This window comes from Prinia subflava, chromosome 16 (genome assembly GCF_021018805.1).
Source record: "Prinia subflava isolate CZ2003 ecotype Zambia chromosome 16, Cam_Psub_1.2, whole genome shotgun sequence".
NCBI classification, from domain to species: Eukaryota; Metazoa; Chordata; class Aves; order Passeriformes; family Cisticolidae; genus Prinia; species Prinia subflava.
Window position 1 is genome coordinate 149,038 of NC_086262.1, and position 27,209 is coordinate 176,246.

Below are 27,209 nucleotides of genomic sequence, written 5' to 3' on the forward strand. Positions count from 1 at the left end.
TTAGGAAATACCAAACACCAATTAAGAGAAGTGGACAAGGGCTGTGAGGAGGTTTGTGGCAAGTTCATGAGAAAGAGTAATGTTCCTGATACCTGTAGGGTAACGTTTTGCTTTAGAGTGTGTGTACATGGTTTACGGTTCACCTTTCTGTGTTATTGTAATGTCCCCATGATTGGGCAGTTGTTTGGGACATGTATGATGTTACTTAGAATGTAAGAACAGCTGTGTAACTGTCTAAGCACTGAGTTACACCTGAAGCTCAAAGACTTGTGTTTAGGCACAGCAGTACACAAGAACTGAACAGGATGTACTGGGCATGGTGGCTGCTGTGACACTGAGGGTGCCTGTCCACCTGCAAGAAATCTGGGAGCTGATTTTCACTAATTGTAGATAATTTGTGGCTGAACATATCCATTCTCTGTGACTTTGTGGTCTTGTGATTGGCTCCACTGTCTAGTGGATGCAAGCCATTGCTTTATGTTGGAGATCACCTGCAGTAAAAATCAAGGATATGGTCACACATTTTAACCTTTACAATGGAATTCGATCTTGCTGATGGCTGTTGGCAGTGGTTGTTCAGCTGTATTTATCAAAACCTGTGTTCCCAAAGTTATGTCCTCTTGGCTCTGATGTGTTATCTGTGGGGTTTGCTGGTATGTTTTACACTGACTGTTAGCACTTCACCTTGTGAGCAGTGGAACACTAATGCATGCTGGACTTGTATACAATCTGAAATTGTCCTTTGTCTGTGAGTTAAATAGTCAATCACCACTACATAATGGACTGGCTGCTGGGTGCTGCTCACATGTTCCCTCGGTATCTCCTCCAGCCCTCAACCATCCTGGTGGCTTCTACCAAACCCTGCTCTACCATATTCAAGTCTGTCTTGATCTGGAGAGTCCAAAACTGGCCCCAGTACTCTGGTTGTGCTTACCCACGTGTTGAGCAGAGAGAAAGGATCGTTTATCCCAGTGTTTGCTGCATGGCTGTTGGTGCAGCTTGATGTGAGGGCTTCTCTGCCAGAGGGCAGTTGGCTAACGGTGCCCGGGTGCCATTGCTCCCTTTGCTATTGCTAAGTTTATCTTTAATCGAGTAAAGTGTTTATTTTATTATTAGCTTATCACCTTATTACTTATTAATTATTATATTTATCTATTTGTGTTTATCTGAATATTTCAGGACTTTATGTAGTAGTTAAATACTGCTGGTAAAACAAGGGCCTGGAGAAAATAGTTGTAACAGGGCTACATCCACACCTCTAAAAATGCTCTCTCATGCTGGTAAGTATGTGCTCCTCCAAGTAGCACAGCTCACATCAGTGTCTGAAGCCCTGATTTTTCAATGTAATAAAGTAAAAGCAAAAAGCAGGCATTTTTTCAACAACAGGTAAAATAAACCGGTCATCTCTAAAATGAGGAGGTTCTAGAGATCAGTTAATGCCAGGAAGCCCATGGTGGGTCACGGCAGAGTGGGTGGAAGTGGCCCATGCTGAACCCTTTCAGCTTCAGCACATGACACAGCTCTGCCTGTGCCACTTGCCCTCGTGTCGTGCTTGTGGCTAGGTCTGGGGTGTTGGTAGTGGGACTGGGAGCTGGTTTGGTTATTCCAGCTGTGAGCAGCAAGGCTAGAGAGGACATATTAACACTGTTCAAGAATACAAGATTAAATCATTTGTTCTAATGAAAATGGGGAGCCTGAATCAGTAAAGGGAGGAGTGACACAGAAATTGTCTAGTGGAGAGCGGTGGTTCATCCAGCATGAGCCCTTGTCTCTGGGAGAGGACAGAATTTTGTGTTTGAAAAGGAGGACATGATTCGCTTGGCTCAAATGTGAAAACTTAGTCCAATATAATACAGTCCTGAGCTGTAGTTAACCCTGCCTTGAAGAGGGAACTCAAGGTCCCACCCAACCTTATCTACCCTCTGCTTCTGGGATTACTGTCACTTCAAAAACCCTAAAGATGCAAGGACTTGAAGTATTGGGATCAGGAATTAACATTCAAAGCTCATTATGAACCAAATGCCAGCAAAGCTGACTGTTTGGTCCTTTCTTTAGTACTTAAGTAGTTAGTAAATGGTTGAGATGGACTTGAGACTATCAAGCTGCTTATATATTCTGCTGCAAACATAAGCAATAAATCAATAAATGAGGGGAAAAAACCCCATCAAAACCACAACACTAAAAAGCAGAAGGGCCAGCACAGCAGATAATGCACACACAGATGCTTCCCTGATTTCAACTAGATGGAGAAATAGAGATTTTTTTCATGTTTTTAGAGCCTGCATCCAGTCATGACCAAATTTGTGGCTAGAATCAGCCATTTCTGTATTTGCCATGGAAACGTTTGGATTAGCAGATTGCTAAAGCAGGGGGAATTTCTAGTTTTGACTGCTTGCTGTACCCCTGAGTTCTTTTGTTTGCTCTCTACATATGCACTCACCCCTACCTCCCCAGTAAAAGTGAAATATAACTCGAATATTTCTCAGTACCGAAATACCTGTTCGGATTAGAGCTACCAGCTCTGATCCTCACAGCAGTGGCAAGCAGCATAATTTTCAGTTGGTTTTCTGACTCTCTTAAATGTGAGTAACCACGTTTTGATCTAAGACCACCCAAACCTAAACTGTCAAGAGCAATCTGGCACAGTTGTTCAATTTTGCTAGCGCAAACATCAGAAATTCACTTGCCTTAAAATGTCAGTTGTGTGATTTTTATAGCAAGTTTTTTCTAGGATTTATTTTGAAATGGCTTATTATCCCAAATTAACAGATTTTCAAGTGGTTTACTTACCAGGAAACCAACTCCGCTTGACTTTGCATTCTTCATAAGAACATCAGATTGCCCTGAACTCCCTAAGGTTGCTGGGTCATGACTGTGCCCTTTCAGTTCCCTGTGCTAGAATAACCTGCTTCTCTGCTCAAAAGGTGAACAAGTGATTCAGTAGTGTTTCAAGGAACTGGCCCTTTCCAGCTGTAGTGCACCCATGTAATGGAGATGATAGATTTGAGCAGGGAAGCTGCCTCATTATTTACATTGCCCTGTACATACTGTTGCAAAATAAAAGTTTTGAAAGCTCCCCTTCTCTCGTTTCTTTCTGCTCCTCAAAGAAACTTGACAGCTTGCCACTATTGTAAACATATGCTTGTGTTCTAAAGACTCAGATTGTGCTCTGGGTATTTTCTGAATAGAGAGGTTAGTGCTCACCTGTTTTCCTTCTAGAACAAGGACATTATTGTTCCCCCTGGCTGGAGACCTAAGCAGGTGCTTGAGAATGGAAAAATGGCTGACCTGGTTTCTCCTGGCTGTGCCCAAGAGTCAATATTTGGCACTGACACTTCATTTTCTTTCCCTAGTATAGTCTGATTGTTATGTGATACAGTCTGGCAGGTCAAATCCTTGATCATCTGCCTGCACTGAAAACTGAGGATTTGACAGGCAGGTTTTTCAAGGGAATTATCTCTGTAGAGAGTATACAGAACAGCACTCAGCAACAAAACTGTTTGATGTAAGCATTCAAATCAGAAACAATTTGGAAAAATTGTGTGGACCATTAAGTGCTTGTCAGAACATGCCTCTTTGCATGAAGCATTTTGGTTTCTCTGAAGCGCAGAGAGGTGTGTGGGAGGCTGCTTGGTGTCACAGCAGCCAGACATCCAGGCCATCTGGCTGACACACCTGTGATGGGTGGCTCAGAAGTGAGGGAGCCATTTGTCCCTGGCTTCCCTGTGTCCTACCAACCAGAGTTCACCTGTGTGGGGTTAGAGGTGACCAGGTCTTACGGTCACGTGACTGCTTCCATTCCCCACTTCTCCATCTTTCACCAAAAATTTCTTTAGCTCCTGTGCAGTGCTACCTCTAAATGTCTTCCTTTGCCTTTAAGTCACTACTGGCAGTGAGGCAGAGTGATCTCAAATAGCTGACCTTAAGAATGGATAGCAATGATCAAATTAAAACAAGCTATGTGTGTTCCTGATTGCTTCCAACAGGCATACAGCTCCTCCCTGAAATGCTGCAGTCAGATACATCTTGGAGGTTTGGAATAAAATAAAATGGATGGAGGAAAGTACACTACAGAGTGTTACTACATTAGCATACATGTGTACTGATTTCCTGCCCATGGGTACAGGTACTGAGTGCCTCTGTGCCTGCAGCATGTCCATGCAGAGCCAAGAAATCCCACCACAAAGAAAAGAGGAGATCAGAGACTTCACCTCTGCGGGCCAGTGATTTGAAGTTTAATTTTTACCACAATAATTAAAAAGAATAAATCAGAAAATACTTTCTAACTTTTAACTTTCAGCCTTGGTAATATTCCAGCCCTTGTCATCACTACCTCTTCCAGTGTGCATTACTGGATATTTGATGTTTGGAGTGGGCACTAGGAAGCAGTTGAATGTTTTGCAACTGAAAATATTTAACACTGTAGATGTGAAAAGCATAGAACTTAATACACCACTGAAGTTCTGAGCAATTCCTAGCTTTACAGTTGTTAATGTCACCAAATATATAAATGAGAGTCAGTAAGGGTTGTACAATTTTTTTGAAGAACAAATTGAAGTAAAAAGCAGGGTAAGGTAAACCAAGGCAAGTTATGAAGTCATTCTGATTTTAGTCACACGTGAGAGGAAAATAAAAATCTTTTATTTCTCCACTTACAAATCCCTGGTCAAATAGTTTGTTTTCATATTTATTTAAGCTTTGTTAAAAAGATTGAAGATTTACAAATTTTTCAAATGTGGATTTTTTTTTTAGCTGTAATGCTTCATCATTAGAAAGTGTTCTTAGTTATAATTATTCCCTGAAACTTTCCAAACAAAATTAATTGGCTTGTGACTTGTTGTAGTTTTAGATGTGAATGTCTCAGTGGGACTGTGACTTCCTTGAAGTGGGTGACAGACCTGGGTGAATATGCTAAGTGTTGTGTTTCTTATTCAAAAGCATTACCCAGAGAATGTCATGGCATAGAGACACAGAAAGTTTGAGCAAATGCTCAGGGTCTCTGTGTTCTGTTGCAGCTCACACCATGGCTATTTATAAGGTAAAAACCTTCTGCATTTCTCTGAGAGGCATTTTCCAGCAGAGTGCAGAGTGCTCTAGGCACCTGCAGAAAGGGGCCAAACAGCCTTGGGGACCAACTATGAAATGCTGGTAACAACTTGTTATGGGTTAGCACTGGCCAGATGTTAATGCACCCATGAATATATGTTTTTTCCCTAACAACTACTGTGGGATGTGATCAGGGACAGAGCAGAGCAGGCTTAAATCTTGAAAACAAATAAAACACCAAAACTTTATTACATTACATAAGAACAGAGACAGAAAAACTCTTAAACACACACAGAGACAGAAATAAAAACTTCTCAGAATATCTCTTCTCTCAGTTTCCACCCCCCACACATTACTCTTCACAGACCAAACCTTTGAGTTTTAGATCAAACAATCACCACTCAAAATAAAAAACCAAACTAATCTTCAATTCAGCAAGGGAGAGAGGAGTCTCTCGCACCACAGACTGTTCTTCAGAAAACACAGGTCTACCCCTTATGTGTTTCCATGTCACACGTGGCACCGCCCGGACAAGTCTGCCAGGGTGACACTCTCTTTTTCTTATGTCTAGCGCTCTCACTGCTGTCCATAGGCTGAAGCTGCATACAGGGCTCTTTTAAGGATACTTGCATGCCGAGCTCTCCCCATCTTTCCCCTGGGGCCGAGGGTTCCAAGAGCAAGTCTCCCCTGAGGGCAGAGGGCACCATCACACCTTCTCCTTCTCTTCTCTGCTCGCTCTATTCTTCAAGTGCCAGTCACTGTAGCAAAAGCAGGGGCAGCTGTATCCATTCAAAATGCAGTTTATGTTCAAAAGAGACTTAAGTTCAATCTATGGCTGACATTATGCAAGAAAAGTCCAGCTCAGGAAAGTACTCTTCTCATTCTTTGCCCATCGGGTTCTTTCCAATCGTGCTTTATCATCTCGGTCCCAGGCTGCTTCCTTCTCTTCTCCGAAACCACCAGTCATGAGAATCAATGTATAAGAAAAGTTTCTTTCTGCCAAGAAAGGGTCAGGAGTTTCTAGCTCTCAGCATGGTGCAGGCTCAGGCACTCCCAGGCTGGGCAACTCCCACGTGGCTGGGCACCTTCTCCCAGAGGGGAGGGGGGGAGGGGGGTGAGCACACACAGAAAGCACTTCCACAGTTTTCTACCCCTCTATCCTAGCTGGGGCAGCTCAGTTCCAGTCCTGCCCACTCTCTTCTCCTCCCCCCGGGGCTACAGCTTACCTGAGCCCGACCACCTGTTTCCCCTCCCCCACCCAGCCTCGTGGCTGGGCGGGGGAAGGAGGCCTGAGACGTCTCTCCGCTTAAACCAGAATCTAAAAGAGGCCGAACCCCCCTGGAGTCCTGCTTTTAACTCTTTGTGTCCTCAGAAGCGTGTCTAAACCTCCGAGTGACTAATCCAGGTGCCAGCAGAAAAGCTGATCACTGATTGGCCTGCTCACATCTCCCTAGAAAAATTGACCTCCCCCCGCAACCACGACACAACTGTATGGTAGCATAGCAGCATTTTTAACCAAAATCTTTTTAGGATTCCAAGCAAGGTATATAATTTTTCTTCTTTTGTTTGTTTGACATGCCAGAGGGAAGGGGAGTAACTGTTTTTATAAGATGGATTGTACTTAACAAAAAAAACATTGAAAGTATAAACTGCATCCACCCACTGTTTTCAAAAGAGACAAGTGAAAACTGAAGGCAGCTGTGCCCAGACGTCTCCAGTCTGTGTTTGTGGCTGTCACTGTCAGGTGATGTCTGTCTGGACTGAAAAGGATACAGACAGTGGTCACTTCATCTCTACCTTACTTCTGCCAGCACTGGTCAGAGCAGAGAGGCTCTGAAGAGTTTGTACAAAGCACAGTACAATTGATTAGAGGTTCATGGGCAGGATGTGGGTCTGGAGGAGGCAAGGGATGACTGTGTGCTAGCAGGCAGGTGTGGGGCAGCAGAGTTGCCTGGGGGGCTGAGCTGGTACTTGCAGGCAAGGCCAAGGGTGAGCAGGCACTAAGGGAGCTGGCCTGGCTCTGGTACCAGGATGTTTTAAGGAAGACATGAAAAGGGTAACAGAGCTATCCTTTCCTGGCACAGCTCTGCTACATCTGTTTGGCTTTCCTCAATCCAAACATTACTTTCTTGACATATTCAACAACCACAGCTCTTCACACACATTACTGTTTGCTTTTCTCTTGCTCCACAAAAAGCCTTCTCTCCCAAACTTTTTCTGTGGGTGGCTGGTTGGGAGGTGCCCAAAATTTCTGTAGATGGCCACAGCTACAGTCTGTAAAAGCCAGTAGGCACAGGACATTTTATATTGTGGCTGAGAACAACAAATGGAGAACAAGGCTATGAGGATACATGTTGTGCTGTTGGAGGCAGGTTTCTAGGAAACCCATGAGACTGTGGCATTGTTTTTTTTACTGAGGGCTCCTTAGTGGAACAGGAGAGTGTCACTGAGAGGGGGGAGCTGAATTACAGCCTGCCAGAGATCAGTGCTGAACATCAGGGGCTTTTAGTGCTTTGACAAAATAAATGTTTCTGCCTGTCAAATTTATATGCAGGAAAATATGGATGAAACAAGCCACATTCACAAGATTTACCCAGTTAGAGCATGGTTTCAGAAGCACAGCTCAAATGTTTTGACAACAGTTCTAACTTTGCTGCCTGCATCTCAGGACCAAACTCCCTGGTGTTTTCCCAGGCTGCTGTTGCTCTGTTCTAGTGCGTGATCCTGCACATCAGCCCAATAGATTTTTTCATAATCAGCTGAAACCTCAGGCAAGGCTCCTGATTTAGCACATCAAACTGCATGAGCTGAGGGTTGCTCCCTGTGGGGTACACACAGCCATGTAAAGGATCATGCTGTTAGCTCTCCAGCTGCAAAATGTTGGGAACCAGCAAACATCTGTAGGAAAGGACAGTTTCCCTCAGGGAAATTGTTTCATCCTATACAGGTGAGCCTTTGATGCAGTGGGGAGCATCAGCACCCCTTTGCATTCCTAATCCACACAGGTCAAACGACTTGTTGACCATGTTGCCATTTAAAAACTGGGAGCAGTGCATGAAAATGAAAACTGGGAAGCAGGAAACTTTTGTGTCAGTGCAGAGAGGATTGTTGCTTGCTAATCTTAATAAGCCAGTAATTGAATTGGCACACTGGTTTACATGCTTCGCTGGGAGTGTCAAACATGACCCCAAACTGTGATACTGGCACCCCAGGAACTGAAGGCATGTCCTTGTGTGGAGCTGAATCCCTGTAACATGGTATTTGTTTTAACCAATGTTTTAACATGGGAGCTGATAGAAAGTCTCATATGCAGTCTTGTGCATATGGAATAGCCAGGCTGCAGACAACTGGAGAGAGAGCTACATTAGGGCAGGAGGGAAATTCTGGGTGGTCATTTGTATGTACTTAACAATGGGTAAAGGCAAGCATGTGCAGTTCTGCAAAGGAAATCTAATCCCAAAAGGTTCCGTCCTGTTTGTGTAGGCAGCACTGGACATGCATGCTAAGCAGGTTTGGTACTGGGACAGAAAGTCAGCCAGAGACTGATCTTTCAGGAAAATGCCTTTCCTTTCCAGGGCTTTAAGGCATCAAAAGGGGCTCTTTACATTAGCAATTTGGCATCCTCTGCTTGGCAGGAGTTAAGGATATTACAGCTGAGCCCCATCATTTCTAATCATCCCTTCAACTGAGCACTGGGCTGCCCTGACTCACTGCAGCCCTCCAGGAAAGTATAAAGAGGGAAGTCTTCTAATCAGGCATTTTCTGGGCAATACCATCAGCTGTAACACTTTACATTACTACATTTGCATTTGCATTTCTTGTAGATAATGCTGTCTTTTCTCTTTCCTCTGTCCTTATTATTGATGGAGGTGAAGTACTTGCAGTTCAAAAGTTATGTGGAGAGGAGCGTGCTGTGTGCACTTTGCTCAGGTGCTAGTTGCTGTGGCTGCTCAGCAATGCAAGGACAGACCACTGTGTCATTCTGAGTGTCACCCACAGCCCAATCACGTCCATGAATGCTGTGCAGGGTAAATGTGGGGCTGTATCTGTTTGAGCAAATGCATTCTCATGTTGTGTGTACTACTGTAAAACATACAAAGCCCATCAGGTGTTAGACTAAAAGTTTGGTTTAAACCTGAAACTTTTCTTTACCCCGTGGAATTTGTGAGATGTTTTGGAAACTGTGGAAATGCTTAGACTTCAGATGAATTTCATTATGGCTCTTTCCATTGTTTGTATTCAGCAAAACTGTCCCTTTATGAGTTGTTGCCTGGAAATTATTGATGGGGAATGACGTGGTAAAAGTTCTTAACCTCCAACTGGATCAAAACCAGGCTGCCAGTTGTTGAAAGCTTCTGGGGTGTGCCAGACCTGAGGCCAAGTTCATGGGTTGCAGGGCTGCAAAGCACAGGCACAGTTTTGCTTGTCCCCTTTGTAGACATCTGGCCTTTCAGAGGGACATGCTCCCATTTGGAGACCAGTGCCCTAAAATATCGGTATACCTTTGGATCAGACCCTGTATTTTCAGTTAGTGTGCCTAAATTCTATGTGGAAACAATGGTTTAAAATAGTTAAATATAAATAAATGCAAGGGGCATGCACATCTGGTTGTGTTTTCCACCTACAAGATAGTTTCAAACCCTAATGAATTCCTGAATAAACAGAAACAATTTAGTGCACCTTTGTGCCCCTGAAGAAAGGCTTCCTTGCAGATGCCCCCACAAATCACACTCATTTAATTAACGTTTCTGTCCTGTTAGCCATGATTATAGAGCAATATGTTTAAAGAGCTTCATTTCCTTGAAAATCAAACTGCTGAAGCAGGATAAGGTGGGAACCATGTTGCAGGAGATCTGATTTCCTCTGTGCTTTTCCTGTGACCTGGTGCAAGTGCCAGGTCTGCAGTTCACGCCACCTGCTGCTCTGTATTTGCCAGTCTGCAGGTCAGGAACATGATGCTGCCAAGCTGCAGTGGTGCCCTTGTGCATCTTCATCAGCCTGCTGTCCTTTTGTGTGTGATAGCTGTTAGAAATGTGGAGTTTTGCCTAAGTTAATTGCTTGCCACTGGCCTGCTTGTTTTGATTCAGTTTTGTAAGCTATGAGTTAGCTCTCAATCAACAGATGTCAGTAGTAACTACTCAAATCTTTATGTTTTAAATCCTGTGTCCACTTTGAAATGTGTCCTTTATTGTGATTCAGGGCAAGGTGCCCTTCTTCATCACCTCAAACAAAGTGACATTTGTTAAGGGCAAAGTAATTTTTTTTATTTTGCTCCTGTTTCCCTGATTTTGAGTCTGATCTTTCAGTAAATAACATTTTGTATTTTAACCCATTCTCTGCTGTGAGGGGTGGTTTGAAAGTACCTGCAGTGGGAAGAGAGCAACTCAGTGAGATGGAGCTGTTAGTTTCTATACTGGAAAAAACAGAAGAATATAACTTAAACTACAACCAAGATAACATTAGGGTTATCTTATAACATTAGCCTGGTTCCCAGAGAACAACACATTTGTTAACTGAATGTTTCTGGTACTAGTAAGAGAGCCTTGAACTGATTTACATTTCAAGGTCCACATAAATTTGGAGACACTGCCAAAATGATCTCTTTCCTACTTCTGTTTTCATTGTAGACATTCCAGAAAAAGGAGCTAAATGTTTTTCCAGCTGTTTGATTCTTTGTTTCATGCATATGCATTTCTGGGACAGCATGCAGCTGAGTGCACATGCCTGGTAGTCTATGCAAGCTTGTGTAGCTTTGAAGCAGAGAATCTAAAGCATAAGTAAGATATTTGCAGAATTAAAGAGAATTTAGAGGAACAGGAGTAGAGATTTTAAATTCCTGTAGGTAAATCCAGTCTCAAAAGAGACAAGTTTTCACCTGCCTTCTGCTTCCATCTTAGAGGTGTTTATTGGACTGTGAAAGGAAAGGAGATATTTACAGAATGAAACTGTTCACAGATAGGAGGAAAATCAGTTGTGTTACTGGCTCCTGTTGATGTTCACTGTAATGATCACATTACAGAAGGGATATATCAGTTAACAGTCTTGAGTACTAAACCTGCTGACACAAGGCAGTGCAAGGAAACACTGCACATAAGTTGGATAGCTTTATTTTTGCAGCACTCTAATTAGGCATCTTCATAAAACATGTGGATTTGTAAATCCAGCTCCCAAAATCTCCTTGCTCTCCAGCTGGAACATATCTAGGATTCTCAATTCAAACATCTCAATCTGCCACATGTCTTATTTTCCCTCAGCCTCAGTTTTTGAATTTCAGCAGCTATAAGGAAAACCTTACCCTGCATCCTACAGCATCTTCTAAGTCCAGAAGGAAATTCTGAAGCCATTAACTAATTGCACAGGAATTGCGCTGGAACAAATCTTGTCGAGCTTAATTCGGGCTGGAGAGTTTGGGGCTAGCTTTGCTGCCAATGCTGCTCTCCAGGGAGTCCCTTCCCATTTATTCTGGAGTTGCACGCTTGGGTAAAGCAGGAGGGCAGGGAGCAGACTAACACGTAGGTTAGCGCTCAGGCTCTCTCTCCCCTTGGTGCCAGTAACCTACTTACCGGAGTGGCGGCGCAGGCTCAGTGCGCGCCGGCGAGGATCGTCTGGCCCGGCGGGGCGGTGCGGCGGCCCGGCCGCCAGCGCCTCTGCAGCAGCCAGCTTGGGTGGAGACTGACCTTTGGAGCAATGGAAAACCTCTTGTGCCCGACGAGGGTGAGGGGGGCCCACACACCTGATTTTTTCGAGTTGTCAAAACAATAGGCGTTGGAAGCAAGGCAGAGGCTTGTATAAAAATGGGTGATGTGTGCCTTGGGCTCTGAGTAGACATGTACTTTGCTTAAGAGCTTCCTCTCAAGCAGCCTCCACAGGTTCCTTTAAAGCCAAATAGGACATGTCTTTTTGTGCAAGGATGGCAGGCAGAAGTAGGACAGGGTTTTGTCCTTTTGAAGTATTAATACAGATCACACACACACACACAAAGTGCCAAAAGATACAGAAACTTTAAACAATATGATGAAACTTTGGCGATAATTTATTTTTTATTGCAGTATTTGGTATAAAACACAAAAGATATATCCTTTCCCTGGTGGAAAAGAGAACAAAAAGGAGTTTCCAAATTTACTCTTGGTTAAAACCTTTTGAACCCTAAATGTCTTTTTCCCATGAAAGGTAGTGTTCAGAAAGACACAGTTCATTTCTGAAGCCTAAAGGAAAAATAAAATGTGGCCAGCACAAACTGGTACTGTCTTCTGAAAGAGTTTTAGGAAGTGTGTGGGATAATAAAACATCCAACATCAGTCTCGGCACCTGTGCAGGGCTGAAGAGGAATACAGCATCACTGTGGTGTATCCCTTTTCTCCCGCATGAAATAGAAATCATCACATCAGCTATGTTGAAAGAGCTTCTGCATGTGCAGTATCTATTAATTTACACAATTATTTAAATATCTGTAGATATCAGCTCTCTGAGGATTTTTGTCTGTTGTGACTCATATCTTATGTTGTAAATTTATCTGTAAATGTCCTTTTTAACTGAGGTATTTACAAAACTTAAAATATTTTTGGTAATTATTTGTAAATATTTGCTCTATTGTCAGCAGCAACAGTATGGATTTTTTTTTTTTTTTTTTTTTTTTTTTTTTTTTTTTTTTTTTTTTTTTTTTTTTTGGTTATAGAAAAGTGGGAGGGAACCACTGTTTTGGCAACTGAGAAGCAAATAACTCAGAGTCAAGTGTTGGACTGGAGTAATTAAATCCAACAGCAGTAGATATTCAGAGTGAAATTCAGCAGTGAGATTGTGGCTGCTAAAGGCAGCTGTGCTGCATGCATGTGTGAAGTGCAGGTTGGTGTTCCTCAAAGAAACCTTCCAACTGCACCTCTTGCATTCACCAGGTCCCGTGGAAGCCAGAGGAGTTTGGTGCTGCTGCTTTTCCAAAGTGTCTGGCAAGTGCTTCCAGAGGGTGAGTGTTTTGTAGATTCCCTGCATGAGCCTGTAGAAGTTTAGCCATTGACTGGGCAAGTTGTGTTAAAAAGAGGCCATTAAATCACTAAACAAAATCTCTTCTGGACTTGCCCAGTATTTAACCATCTTCTGCAAGAAGACACTGACAGGGCTCCTGCCCGACCTCTCTTTGAACTCATGGACATCTTCTTGCACAGCTCTCAGTCCTGTTCTGTTCTCCCTTGCCCTCCACATGGTCTGGGCTCCTGTATTACCAACTGTGCTCCTCATCCATTGCTGCAGGCTTGGGCACAGCTGGGCTGCAGTTTGCTCTATGGGCAAACACGACAAAGCCATTGGGTTTTCCCACTGCTTTTGGGCCTCTGTGGAGGTATTGTCCCTACAGCTGTTCTGCTGTGTTTATATGTGGTTTGTGCCAAATGCAATATTTGCCGGCAATTAACTAATAGTTGTGGTATATACACTGTAGACATAAATTTATAAAGTGAACAGCAAATTCTTTGTTTGTTTCAAAAACCTTTATTGCCTTCATCCAAGAATGTTGTCTATCTGTAATATAGCCTTTGTGGTGAAAAATGGTTTTAATATTTGTCCCAGTTTGTAGCTTTTTTTCCTTTAGTCAAGTATGGCAGAAATAGGAGTGATTAACACTGAGAAAAGTTTGCAGCTACCTGGCCTCAGAAGTACTGATCCTGTCTTAGAGTATTCCACTTTCTCTTTTCATCTTCTCAAATAAGCAGATTAGATTTTGCCTGAACTGATGACATTAAGCCTTCAAAAGATGAAGGTTTACTTTATTAAGCTCTCTTGAGAACAAGCCCAAGGTCTAGTCCCAGTCTTACTTTGTATGATGGTCTGTCCCCACTGTTTCACCACTTCCTAAACCTCAGGGACAAGCTAAAAAAAGAAGACAAAGCAAAGGAGGGTTTTTTCCTTGGCAAAATGCTCTTGTTCACTCCCTCACTGTCATGTCTGGCACAAACCTGTCTCAGGGAGCCACTGGTGGGGCTGGGATTGAGATGACTGAGAAGATGGTCAGGAAGTTCCATCCTAAATTACAGCCCTGTGTGTCCCCAGAGTGGACTGGTGTAAAATTAAGCAACACAGTAAGAGGTTAGGACAGGTGAGGAACGAGTTGTGAACATTCATTACAAAGGAACAGCATCTCTGTGAATATGAGTAGAGAAGCTAGTGTCGGGAGCCCACATGCTTGTTTTCTGACGTATGATATTAATTTCTCTTAGGACATGCAAGATTACCTTACCAGGGTTTACATGTGTTTGTAAGTTTAAACACAGTATAACAAACAAGTGCCACACAAGCCAGCTCAGTATTTTTCTGTGAATACATGCAAAATTACTCCATGGAAGAAGCAAAACTTTTTTCTATTAGAAATGGCATGGATTTCTAGTATCAACATGTTTCTGCTTGTGTCTTCATGTTCCCCAATCTTAGTCAAGGGAAGAGTTATTTGGTATCAATATGTAAAAAGAAAATGCAGAAAGAAAAATAAAAAATAGAGGAAAGCAGATAATGTTATTAAGATGGCAAAGGGAGCCCAAAGGTCTATCAGCCTGGTCAAGAAAAGCTGGGAGAACAATTTGCTCCTGTCAAAGGCAGCTGTAAAAGCATGCAAGCAGGTAGGACAGGTGCCAGTGCAGTCAGTGTGAACTTTCTGGATCAGCCCTAATAAACTAAGTATTGTACAGCTGCTCTGTGGTTTTTATTTCACTTGGAGGAGAAAGTGACCCACATGGTAAGTCTTTTTCTTATTATTCATGCTGCCTTATTCTTAGTGCTTTGTCTCATGAACCAGAGGTGAGGAACTCTCTGGGGCAGCAGTGCCTGATGAAGCCTGGACTATTGTATTGCCCCTATATAAAGAGATAGTTTGAGTGTTGGAAACCTTGAGGTATACTATTATCACAAGCCAGGTGAGACAAGACAGGTGGGGGCAGTGACAGATCACAGCAGGAGCTGCAGAGTGTCAGCTGTCTGGACACAGAAATGATCTGTGCTCCTCCTCCTTGCTAATCTGGCTTGATAGTTAAGTGTGGCTGTAATATATAGGGAAAAAATAACTCATGCTATACAGCCCATTGTTAGGCTACTAAAAAATTCACTGTCATCCAGCTCCTTCAGCTTTGGACCACTAGTAGACTGTGGAGCATGGCTCCTATATCATATTTTCAGTAGTTAAATTGCATCAACAAACTGCTGAGTCTTATCTAGTACCATAATTAGCACCACCTGAGGATGTCAGGAGATGGTCTCTGAAACCAGGGAGAGGATAAGGGGAACAGGCTTTGCACTTAGAGTCTTACTTTATGCAGGTTGGCTGAAACAGCTCAAGAAGCAGCAGGTATCAGAGTTTCCCTTGTAGCCAGGCTGGAATGGGTTAGGTGGGAGCTTTAGAGTCTGATGCTTCCCATCTCATCCATGTCCAAGCATATGCAGGAAAACAGTTCTTAGATGCTATGTGACTGGCAACACAAACGTGTGAACACTAGCTATTCCTCCTTAGTTCAACTACCTCCATATGTCCTCCAGATACATCTCATTTAATCTTGTTTCCTTCTTGTCCAAGGTCTCAAAAATTACTTGAGTCTGTGAAGACTTTGTGGGGTAGAGGAGCAGATCTCCCTCCTCTCCTGTGCTGCTGGTTTATTCCCTTCCTGTGCACCATGGTCAGGATGAGCACAATTGTTTGTCAACAATGAAGCTTCAGAGCTGTATACCTAAAATTGTGCCTTGCTTAGCTTGATGTGCAGTGTGTGCAGCACCATCCCCTTGCCCACCTGGAAAACCAGCAAAGTACAGGGAACTGAGGAAACCTTGGTGACAGCTCAAACTGAGACAAATAGTTCAGCCATCAAACCTCACACATTTTCTCTCAAAGCAATGAATAACCAAAGTAAACATCTCTGGATGTTGTGGAAGATGACAGTGTTATGCCATGTAGACATGGGCCAGGGGCTGCTAAAACAGCATTTTGAGCCATGGGATGTTTCTCTTGGTGTGACAAATGCTCAGTGTCACCCTTCACATGAGGCTTTGAAGTTTTCATGTAGGATTAGCAGGCTTTGAAATTTTTGTTTCAGATTAGTGAGCTTGTATCTGCATAGGACATCTCTGGAGACCTTTAATAAAGCTCTCGAACAGGTTCTGCTCATCCAGCTTTAAAACTGCTGTATTTTGAGTAATAAAAGGGCCCTGGTGAAGAAACTATTCCTGATGCAGATTCTGATGGGGTGCTGTCCTGCTGCCAAAATGTGTGGACTGGTCTCCAGGTATTTTAGTACTGTTCTAATTGCTTCTTGATTTCAGCATCCTGCTGTTTTCTAAACCTTTTTTTTCAAATATCTGCTTTTTCTACTATGTGATTCTCCTCCTTTTCTTCCCTTTTGTATTCCTGATCCTCTCTTGTTTCTCTGAGTGTTTTGCTCTTTTTTTTACCTCTTTCCACTTCTCTGTTCCTCCTGTGGGTAGGTAGCTTGTAACTCCTCATTGCAGCTGCTCAGGAGAGCAGGGATTTCTTTTACACGTGGGTAGTTTGAAGGGAAAATGGATGGATTACACCTGAGAGAGAGTGAGCCCTACGCTCCCACTCCTCAGCTACCACTGCCCTCTGGCTTTGGCATTTCAGCTTTCTTCAAAGCCCAGCAATCCTTAAAAATGATGCAAAGTCCTTCTGACCTGGGTTAGGGTAACCCTCTGAGATTACCTCCATGTGCCAGTATTGAGGCTTATTCCTCCTGAAAAGCATTTTCTGCACTACTTGAGTTTTAAGCACTGGAACATTCAGAAGGGAGAGAGCTTGTTGCCAGTGCAAAGCCTTTGGAGCACGTAAACCTCACAAAGAGGCTATGAGTTTTCTGTTCGCTACAGAAGTTTTGTACTTTGTCGGTTTTAGGGCTAGATTTTCTCCTAAATTATTTTCTCACCCCATTAAGTTTTTATTAATTGTTTGGTTGTCTTTCAAGCGCCAAGAATTATGCCCATTGCTTTTGATTAAGAATCACACTTTCCCAGTTATTTCCATACATGTCTTCTAAAAATTATAAAGAGATTTTGCAGCAGCCAATAATTCTTCTTTGGCTATCCTCCATGCTTTATAGAGTGATTTCTGAGAGATGAATGTGCTTCAGTTAGTGTTGATGCACCCTTTTACTGATTTCTGTGCTGAAAAATAGACTGATGTAGAAGATAATTGTAGCAGTTCCAGCAGTGTTACTTCTGACTAGGCAAGCCCTTGCTCTATAGATGCTAATTACCTACACTTTTTAAGAATAGAAAATAAGTAGATTAATCACTAAAAATTGATTTCAAATAGTTTCAAAGTTATACACCATTGATCAATAAAGCTGAGAGAAAACGCTGGGGCCTTTGGGGATTTAGCAATACATTCATTACTGTGAACAAATTCAATACAAGGAGTGAATCAATGTCTTAACTTGCCAGCAATGTAATGTAATATTTAATAAAATATTGTCCCACATAATCCTAGTGCAAGCCAGACTGGTATTTCTTTCATGTGGTATCTGAAAAATTACTGTCCTGTGAGTTGCTATTTGATATTTTTTGCAAAAGAGAATATGGAATAGTAACGAGAGGGTCAAACACTGACTTTCCCCCAGGGATGTGTCCAACTTGCTTTGGTCTGCAGCCTACCTGCCAGCACGTCTCCACATGCCAAAACCCTGGACTGGTGAGAGAGGGCCCTACAGAATGTAGTACAGAATGGCAGCCCTGAGCCACGAAGACCAACAGCAAGACAACTGCATTGTATATCACAAAAAGGATTGGATAAAATAATTAAAAAGTTAAAATATGTGGCAATTATTCAGAAAGGAAAAAGACTGTACTGAGGGATGCCTGCTAGAATGCACATAAACCTCTCAGTGTGCAGTATCAGTTTCTCATACTCTTTGGAATAAAGATCTCAGGTAATCTCAGGTATCTTTTCCCATTGGTTTTTCCATGCCCATTTTCTCCTGTAGCACCCACACTGCTCACAGGGAGAGCCAAGCCATCCTCACAGGCCACAAGTTGGAGCCTTTCTGGTCTGGCCCGTCTGGGATTCTGTTCAGAGTTTTCTTGTTGTTTCCTTTCTGTGATAAAGATAGGTTAGTGCGCAGTGATGTGGTTTCACCATGAGAGAAGCAATGGCTTATATGTCTTGGATTATATTCAAAAGCAGTAAATAATGGCTGAAGTGGATTTCCTATTCCTTGCTGAAACCCTGTGTGCCAACTATGTTAGTACTAACAAGCATCACATTCCATCTGTCAGCACTGTTGCCCAAGTTGGCAGGAGATGCTTCTGATTACAACTGGTCCAAGAGAATGTCCTCCCTCTGCCCCCCAGCACAGGACATGGTGTCCAGGATGTTTGATGTATAATGTGCTACTCTGCAAAGATAGCTTTAGACAGATTGTCTTCATTGTCTTTAAGTTTTTCATATTTGTTTCCTTGAAAGAACAGCAACGTTATTTAGCTGCTTTCTTTGTTTATAAGGTACTGCTGTGTTATTAGGCCAGGGAATTCAATAAGGAATAGAAAAATTAAATTAGAACAAATGAAAAGTGTACTTTGGAAGGAGGAAGTTCTAATTGCAAGATGTCAGAACATACAGAACAGTTTAACACTTCAGTGTGAGTTAAGGCCTAAGTGTCTGATTTTATCAGCATGTCTGCAGAGCACACAGAGGTTATTGTAGTGTGTGCACGCACAGTCTTGTTAGCGTGACTCCAGCAAGAGCAGACAGAAGGGGAGAGGGAGCCCCTGGAGGGTTTTGCAACAGGTTTTGCAGTCCTGACACCATTGCTGTCACCCTCCTCTGTGCTGCCAAAGAAAAGCCAGGGCAGGAGTGGCTCCCCTGACAGAGAACACTTTTGCCTGCTATGATGCCATTTCTATGGTGCCCTCCATGCACCTTCTGCTCTTTTCCTGAACCAGCAATTTTACTGCACATGTGCTAAAGGAGACCCTGCCAGCCAAGCTGGTGTGAGGCCTGGATTTGGTCTCATGAGGTTGTGGCCAGTGAGACCTCTTCTAAATCAGCACTCTCTTTGCCACTGTGTCATCTCTGACCTGGCTGGGCCTTTTCTGTTCTTTGTTGGTCCCCAGCCATGTGACCGTTATGACACAAAGTGGCTCTAGTGGAGAGTGTATCCTCAGGGAAGCACCAATTCCTACATTGTGTGAGTTTAACAACCCTCTGCTCCCTTTACCTTCTAATTGTTCCTGTTACTACAAATCAAAAAGGGAAATTTATACATCAGGCGAAGAGCGTTGGCTGGTCTGTCTCTGTATTTTGGGTCTGTACTGTGGAACTACAGAAGCTCCATATCCTTCATTTAATAATGGACAGCTGTTCCTGGAAGGATTAGACCTCTGTGTATATTTTGAGCTCTGTTGAATATTTATCACTAACCCCTAATGGCCATACACCTGGCACAGCCACTTGGGTGTTATATTTATGTTGGTTGCTGCACTGCAGTTGGAGTTTCGATAAGAAGACCAGAGGCTGAGGAGGAAAGAGCAATCACTTCTGTTGGCATACGTTCCCTGAATGACGTGCTGAAGTGATGAGTTTAAGCTTGTGACATATTCTTCAATATTAATAGCAGTGATTACTGCGGATGACAGTGAATTAGATATGACAGGGTCCCCCAATGCTTAGTGCCTGCCACTGAATTAGTTTTAGTGTTAATATTTCACTTAATTGAACAGTAGTGCTTAAAACCTGTAGAGTACCCTATATTTTCAACCCCTTCCAAGAAACAGAAAATTAGGCTTGGGCTGAAGGTGGAACATTGACATTCAGGTCTGTGTGGTGATCGCCTTGGGAAGAACTGATGAAGTTGCACTAGTTAGTAGTTGCAACCTCAGCTAATTGTGTGGAAGTCCAAGGCAGGGAGAAACTGCAATTTTTCTTTCAACTTAGAGACCAAAGCCTTATTTATAAATGTGCATTCCCACAGTGCTGAACTACAGGAGGTCAGCAAAAAGGTGATTCCATAAAATTTCTTTCCATAAGATTTCATATATGGTACTTGATATTGATAGAGCTTGAGGTTTTCTTGAATTTGTTTTTCCTTGCTTGGTTTGGCAGGGAGAAGCAAGGGAGAGCTTTTTCTTTTCTGAAATTGATTCAGTGCAAACTTTTGTTGATCAAAAGCCCAGGCTGCAAGAAAGTCTCATCCTTAAAAGCTATGTTGATGAAAGACATATAATGAGAACTTCAAAGTGCTTAATGAGAAGCCACAGGCAAAAAGAAAACTTGAAAAATGCTCTTCTGCACTGGGTCAGCTGTCATGTGATGTTTTTGCCGTGCCATGATGCAATATCAGGATCACGCTGATTGCGATCCTTTGGGCCTTGGTGTCTGGAAGATCTGTTCTGGATGGGAAGACATACCCCTGCAGCCACTGTCTTGAGTTAAATTGTCTCTCCTAAATCTATTGGGAACTAGAATGTTTCATAGAACCAGTGTGAAGGTGTCCAAAGCAGTTGTAAGAAGGCAGGGATAGCAGACACTGTGCTTGAGCAAGGGAACATTAACTTTCTCTATGGTTAGCAGCTGTGGCAGAAGTTTGCATATTTGTGTGACTATTTGGCTTCAGAATTCAGAGCTTGTTTTATTATGCTTACATTTGCCCCATGGTCTGTGTGTTGTGTCCTGATGTAGGTTTCCCTTTGATCTCCAAGTGTGAAAGTGGGTGGAGTTGGGTCATCAATTACAGGACCCAAGAGTGAGATCAGTGCTGCTTCTTTAGCAAGTTTTAACTATTTTTTCTTGACTGCTGCTGATGAGATTCAAGCTGGTGAATCCCCTTAGTTGTATTTCACCCATTAATTTGATGAAAATTTGATTTTTAAGACTCGTTCTCACAGCATGACCTGGGATGATTAACTGGTTTTGGCACAGCTCTCATACCATGTATTTGACTCTCGTGAGTCCTTGCAGCAGGAAGAGAGGAGTGCGGTGGCACAGAATCCTTTAAGTCAGTTTAGTTTTTTTGAGATGTTGACTTAAGTGAAAAATTTTATACTTTTTTTGCCTCCTTTGTTTTTTGGGATTTGTTTGTTTGTTTGTTTGTCTTGCTGATGCCTTCTTTTGACAAGGAATTAAATACTTGATTATTGTTTGAATGTGGAGAAGTTAGCATTGTTTTACCCAGGAAAGGCACCACACCCTCCTGGAACAAAATTGAGGCCACCAATCTGTATATAATTTATACACTATTTCTGTATTCTGGAGCTTAATCCCCACACATGCACTGGCTATTCTCCTTACTTGAGACACATAAATTGCGGAGAAGGGTCCATGCAACCATGTATTAACTTTCCTTGTGTTTTCTGCCCCAAAATCTGCTTCTGTTAAAGCTTTGCAAAAGCACTGAAAGTACAGATATTAGTAAGAAACACACCTTTGGATTATTATTGGATTTTATCACTGCCCTCAGTCAACACATGATTATTACAAATTGCTGTGGTTCAGCACATACTCCTGCAAGTGTCAGAGCAGCAATCTTCAGGAGTCACTCTATTGCCCATGGCTTGCCATGGAACTGGAGCCACTGCTGTCATGGCTAATGCAGAAACAGGATTCTGCAAGTTTTGGGTAGTTCTTACGTGGCTGATAATGTAGGCAAGAGATGGAGATGCTATACAGCCAGAGCTTTGTGAATGTTTATTTGCTTTACATGAGCTAGTCACAGACCTTGTCATGTTGTGAGGGGTGGAAGATGCATTCACAGATTAGGAGAAGGTTACTACCTAAAACTGCCAATGCAGACCATGGGGGGAAAGGAGAAGTCCGGGACTGAGAACACCAAACTTGTGTGCTTGGTCAGTGCCAGCAGCTGAGAAGGGAAACCCAAGGTTGGAGTTAAATTTCAAGCTGTATTAGGATTTTGTGTTGTATTTGTGCTCATTTGTTCCTTTTTTTTTTTTTAATAGAATCACTAAACCAACCTTTACCTAAATATTAAGTGCTAAATATTTCCTGCCACTGTAAATTTGCTGCCACCTTTGAATTGTTTAGGCACACTTTGGAAATCAAGCAACATTCTTAATAGGAGAGAGGTGCATATTTTCAGTGTTTATCATACTGTGTTACATATTTAATTAAAAAGAGGTTCCCAGAGGATTAGCCAGCTTCATGTAGATGGCAAAAGAATATCCATTACCAATTTTTGGCAGGTAATTATAATGTGAAACTATATGGCTTGAGGTTAATATTTTATGAGAGCTCTAGTGGGAATGAAGAGAAATATAATCACTCTTTTTGCTAAGGGGAAAAGACAAATTAAACAAGTACATACACCTGTTTGCTTCTGCAGGTTTGCTAGCTTGGTAAATTAGGACAGAATCAGTGTGGATGTGATCTGTATGTGACTCAGACTCACTGGGCTGAGCTTCGTGCCAGGGAGTGTGGAGTTGGCTGGCACTACTTGCACTCCTACAGACACCTGCTCTCCTGTGCTCCTCGGGGTGCCAGAGGACTTGATTTCCACTGTCTGCTCTTCTGTTAGATTAAGCCCGACCAGCAGGATGAGATACATCTAGCCCTGCATGTGAGGGGTAGAGCATGGCTGGCAAAGCTAAGTGTCTTCCCCTCCTTAGGTAATGTGCTGCCTCTCCAGGTGCAACTTTCAAGAAAAGATTTTACCCAATGTAGCCACCATCCACTGATCGCTTTGATATTCCTGTGTCTGAGCAACCTTGTTGATGTTTGTTGATCTTAATACTACTCATGGCAGCTGGTGTGAGAGGAGAGACAACGATTTGAGAGAGGGGTGGGCATGGAGCAGGCTTGTTTCAAACAGCCTCAGCCCAGAACTGTCGCCACCAAGCTGCTCCTGTATATCTGCTTCCATGGCAGGTCTTTTGAACAGGTTGGCACACAGCACATGCCACATCTATTTGCTGCTAGTCATGTTGCTGCAAAAGCTGCAGATGAATAGGTCTTACTGGATCAGATCATCAATCCTCCAAGTCCAGCAGCAATCATTTGCTGTGGCTAATGCCTGAGGTCTCACATGAGAGCAAAAGAACCTGCTCCAGTTCAAAATCTTCTGTATGTTATCTGTCTGCAAAACCAAGAACTGAGTCTGATGACTCTCTGGGAGCAGACTTGTGAGAGACATTCATGGATTTGGCTCTGTCTAATCACTCAGTGACTCTGTGGAAATGCGAAACCTTAAGGTGGGAGAACTCGACCCTGTACCGACAAATATTTTATTATTAGGGGCTGAATTAACTATATATATATATTTTAAATTGTTAGTATTTGGTACTGACTATCAGTACCAAATAGCAGTGTTAGCTATCCGTGCTCTCATCAAGTCCTGTGTATCTTTATGGGGTATGTTTACACACGAGCATGTCCTTCCTGGCCATGCAGCTAGGGGAGCTACCAAATCCAGGGCAAGGTGGCTGAAGTCACTTATGAGCTCTGGCTGGCGAGTTTAGAGATGCCCTGAAACATTTGGCTCAGCAGTTTATAGACATTAGGCTGAATGAGCTGATATAAGAAGAAGGAGAAAACAGATGGGAGAAAGCATTTATGAAGCAGCTGCCCGTTAAACAATAATTTGGTACATTTCCTTCAGTTCTTTTCATTAAGCCACAATATGCGGTTGTCTCATTTTCTGTGAAATGCATTGAATGTTCAAAAGACTCAGCTATAATTACACAAATGCTGAAAGAGCAAAGGCATGCACTGTGTCAGGAATAGTTCTCTCTCTTTGTGTTGTGGAATACAACACCCTGATGTAGCATCCTTCTTCTACAGCCATCTCTTCTCTCTTGTTTCTTTTCTGCAATTAATGGGGAAATGTGAGGAACTGATGATTTACAATGAGAGTTGTTTAAGTCTGAGGACTGTATGGAGGGTTTGATTCCAGGTTTGGACACATTGGTGGCAACTTACTATGGTAACTCAGAATTTATCAATGAAACTTGCTTGATTGTCTGTAATCTCTATTCCAGAAGAGAATTTAATCTTTAATTCTGATGGATAGCCAGATATGTCACATCTTCCTTGCACTAATCTGTTGTGAAAGATGAAAGTTTGACAGGAAACTTTCACAGATATGTATGCTTGGCAGAAAGCTCCCTGAATGTAGAATATGAGAATGGAGTAGAAATGGAAGCAAGTTTTGATATAGAAGAATAAAGGATGTCTAAAGTGAGAATTGCTGAGCCAGTTGTTTCTGGACAACCAAGAAAGCAAAAGTTAAGTTGAGTTGGAAGGAGAGCAAAGGATATGTTGACCACAAACAAAAAGAAGATGTTTCTACCAAGCAGAAATAGGTCTTAAAAAAACCAAAAGATACCATAGGCAAACAAAACCCATGTTTTTACCAAGTAGAAATAAAGTCTAAGAATTTTTCACTGCAAGAAAACAGGAAAACAACTTTAAGCTTAAACTGTAGCATAATATGGTAATAACTGCAGTCATGATAGGCTAGAGATAATGGTAAAGGTGTGTGTGATGCTGATTGTTTTTTATGTATTAAGATGCTCAGCAAAGAAAACTATGCAGTGCTTTGTAACCAGAACGAACTTGCTTCAGGCATACCTATATGCTGTAGCTGGCAACTTTAGGCTTGGCTCTGTATACCCATGACTGCTGTAACATTTTCTATACAATAAACAGCATTTTGAAGAGCTGCCTGTTGCCCAAACATCCTTTGTCTTCATATCTCCTACACTAATCTGAGACCCTTTACACCTGCAGTTAGAAATATAGGGCTGAATCTTTTCAAAGAGTTGAGAATAACACTTATTTTCCTGACTTTGATGCACAGTTTGTTAATGAAGATGAATGTTTATGATATTATGGTAATGGTCCAAATCTATCATCTTGCCTGCCAGTCTCAAGTTCCTCACCAAAATGCAAGCTGGCTTTGCCAGGAATCTGCCCTGAGATTAGTAGGGAGAGGCTATGTCATGTGAAATATGTCTATCCTGGAGCAGGGAGGTGAGCACAGCTTGGCTATGTTTGCCTGGCCCAGGAGCAGGGTGGGAGATGCTGGAAAGCTCTGCTACTCATTCCTGGTCCTCTAAATCCCTCTGTCGAGAATTTGACTTACACCAGTCTCAGGCAGTAGATGTGAGCACTTTTCCCAGTGTTTGTTGCTACTGTAAGCAGTTTCTTTAGAGACTATGTGCACAGAGAGATGAGATGCTGGATGGGGAGAGTTGCTTTGAGTACACTGTTATATGGGCTGGGAATTCTAGTGGATTTCAGATGGAAAGGACTTTAGTATGATGAGACATAATACTCCATCCTCTATATGCTGCCATGGTGAGCAAGCCTTTGTTAAGTCTGCAGTTTTCATGAGGTGAATTAAGGCCTCAGAGACCAGGTCTGCCTGATGGAACCTTGCATTATTTTCAACCTTGAGTGAAAAGAAACCCAAATCATTACAAGCAGAACCAGTGTTCCCTGATACAGTGGCTTGCCAGGCACCCTAAGAGTGACTGAAAAGGAAACCTTGAATTTGTGTAATCTGTGCCCACTTGCTCTTTGGGGTGAATTTCCAGAGAGTTTCATTCTTTCTGTGATTTTGGATTTTGAAGTAAAGGGCAAAAATACTGAACTGCTGGAATTTTTAGACTTGCATTAGGAAGAGCATAGTCCCATAGAACTGGAACAGTTTCCACCCTTTAAGTGGTACAAAAAGGAACTCCTTAAGCCACTAGCACAGTGAACTCAAGCTGGATTTCAATTCTATTTCTGAAAGCTTTAATGATACTGATGTCAGAAAATAGTAACTTTCTAGTGAGCTTCAGATGGGGTAATGTATCAATATGGTAATGCAGGGATCTGCAGGAAGTCAGTTTACCACTGTCCACTACAAGAGGTAGTCTGAGACTTTGGGGATGTGGCAGCCAAGTCTCACCTTTGTGTTGCACCCAGAGAAATGAGGAGGTCCCCAGCCCCTGAGAGAGCTCTGCTCTCCAGTGGGCAACACAGTGGCTCTTACCACTCGGGTTGTCTTTGCTGCCCAAACACTCAGTGTTTCAGCTCCTCTGTCCATGCCAGCAGCCCAGCCAGCCCTTTGCCTTCCTCTCCTGAGCTGGAGGCTGGGCCTGCAGCGCTCTGGCGCTGCCGCAGGGGGAGGTGTGTGCGTGCAAAGCCTCCGGCTCCTGCGAAACGCAATTATCATTGATCAGGGGGACGCAGAGCTGTGTGCTTTGAGTTTAGCTTTTCATGCCAGTATTGTTATCTGCCAAATCCATTAACTCTGCAGTGCAGCTCAGGGTGCTTTAAACATTTAAATGGAATTGACTGAAACCCAAAACTAAGTACAGGTCAGTGTTATTTACCTCCAGTTCTCCCTATAATACTTATTCTGGACCTAAAGCAGCAGCAGTAATTTTCTCCACCTCCTCTAGATACTAATCTTCTGTGTTAAAATTTAGCTTTGCTGTGTCTGCATTGTCCTGAAGAAAGGCAGAATCCACCTGGACACAGGTGAGGCCAGTGTCAAGGAGGAGCTGATGGCGATGGGAGCTCACACTGAGGAGAGGTGGGACTGCAGTTTGTGTGATGCCACACCAGCCTGTGGCAGGTCAAAAAGCTGCTTGGGCTGTCCCTGCACGGGCTGCTGTGAACAGAGCTTTGCTTTCAGCCACAACATTGTACTGTGTGTTACTCATGCAGAGTCGTGAATGGTTTCTGAGAATGGAGCTCTTCCTTCCATGGAGGTACTTACGGCAAGTTCCTCCTCTGGCTACTACTGATACAGTACCTATTTTTATGGCACCTGTATGAGTTTTAACATTCCTCAAGGAGTGCTCTTTTGTTTTCTCCACCAGAAGTTTAAGTTGGTTGGACTGAGCCTGGAACATGCTTATGTTCTTATGGTGTGGGAGTGATGAGGAGGCATGTAGAGAGGGATGTCTCCTGGAAGGTTTGTTTCCAGAGGAAATAGGGCCCACTTCCCTTTTTTTCCCTCATCCTTTTCAATATCCAAAGAATGAAAAGGTGGATTTTTCCAAGGAACAAAGAACAGGGTAAGCCTCAGTAGACTCATATTGCCCATATTGCTTGTTACGCTGCAGGAAAATGATAGTTGAACAACACCACATGGGCATTGGTGGCACTGGTGATGGAGTGTAAAAATCAGTTCTTCCCCTTTTTCAGTAGTGTCATACATACATCTGATGGACCTTAGGCA

At 42.8% G+C, this 27,209-nt stretch overlaps 1 protein-coding gene across 16 annotated transcripts in view; it reads left to right on the top strand.

Moving 5' to 3' along the window:
* Positions 1 to 27,209, top strand: part of KCNIP1 (potassium voltage-gated channel interacting protein 1) — a 239,983-nt gene that overhangs the window by 63,359 nt on the left and 149,415 nt on the right. For 10 of the 16 annotated variants that reach the window (XR_010082454.1, XR_010082455.1, XM_063413591.1 and 7 more), the window contains exon 2: positions 12,939 to 13,006. The exons of the other annotated variants lie outside the window; for them this stretch is intronic. Coding sequence is in view for 5 of the 10 variants with exons in the window: in XM_063413591.1 (XP_063269661.1) it covers positions 12,939 to 13,006 (68 nt within the window). In the remaining 5 variants the exon portion in view is untranslated. The remainder of the gene's footprint in view (positions 1 to 12,938; positions 13,007 to 27,209) is intronic. 16 annotated transcript variants of the gene reach the window in all.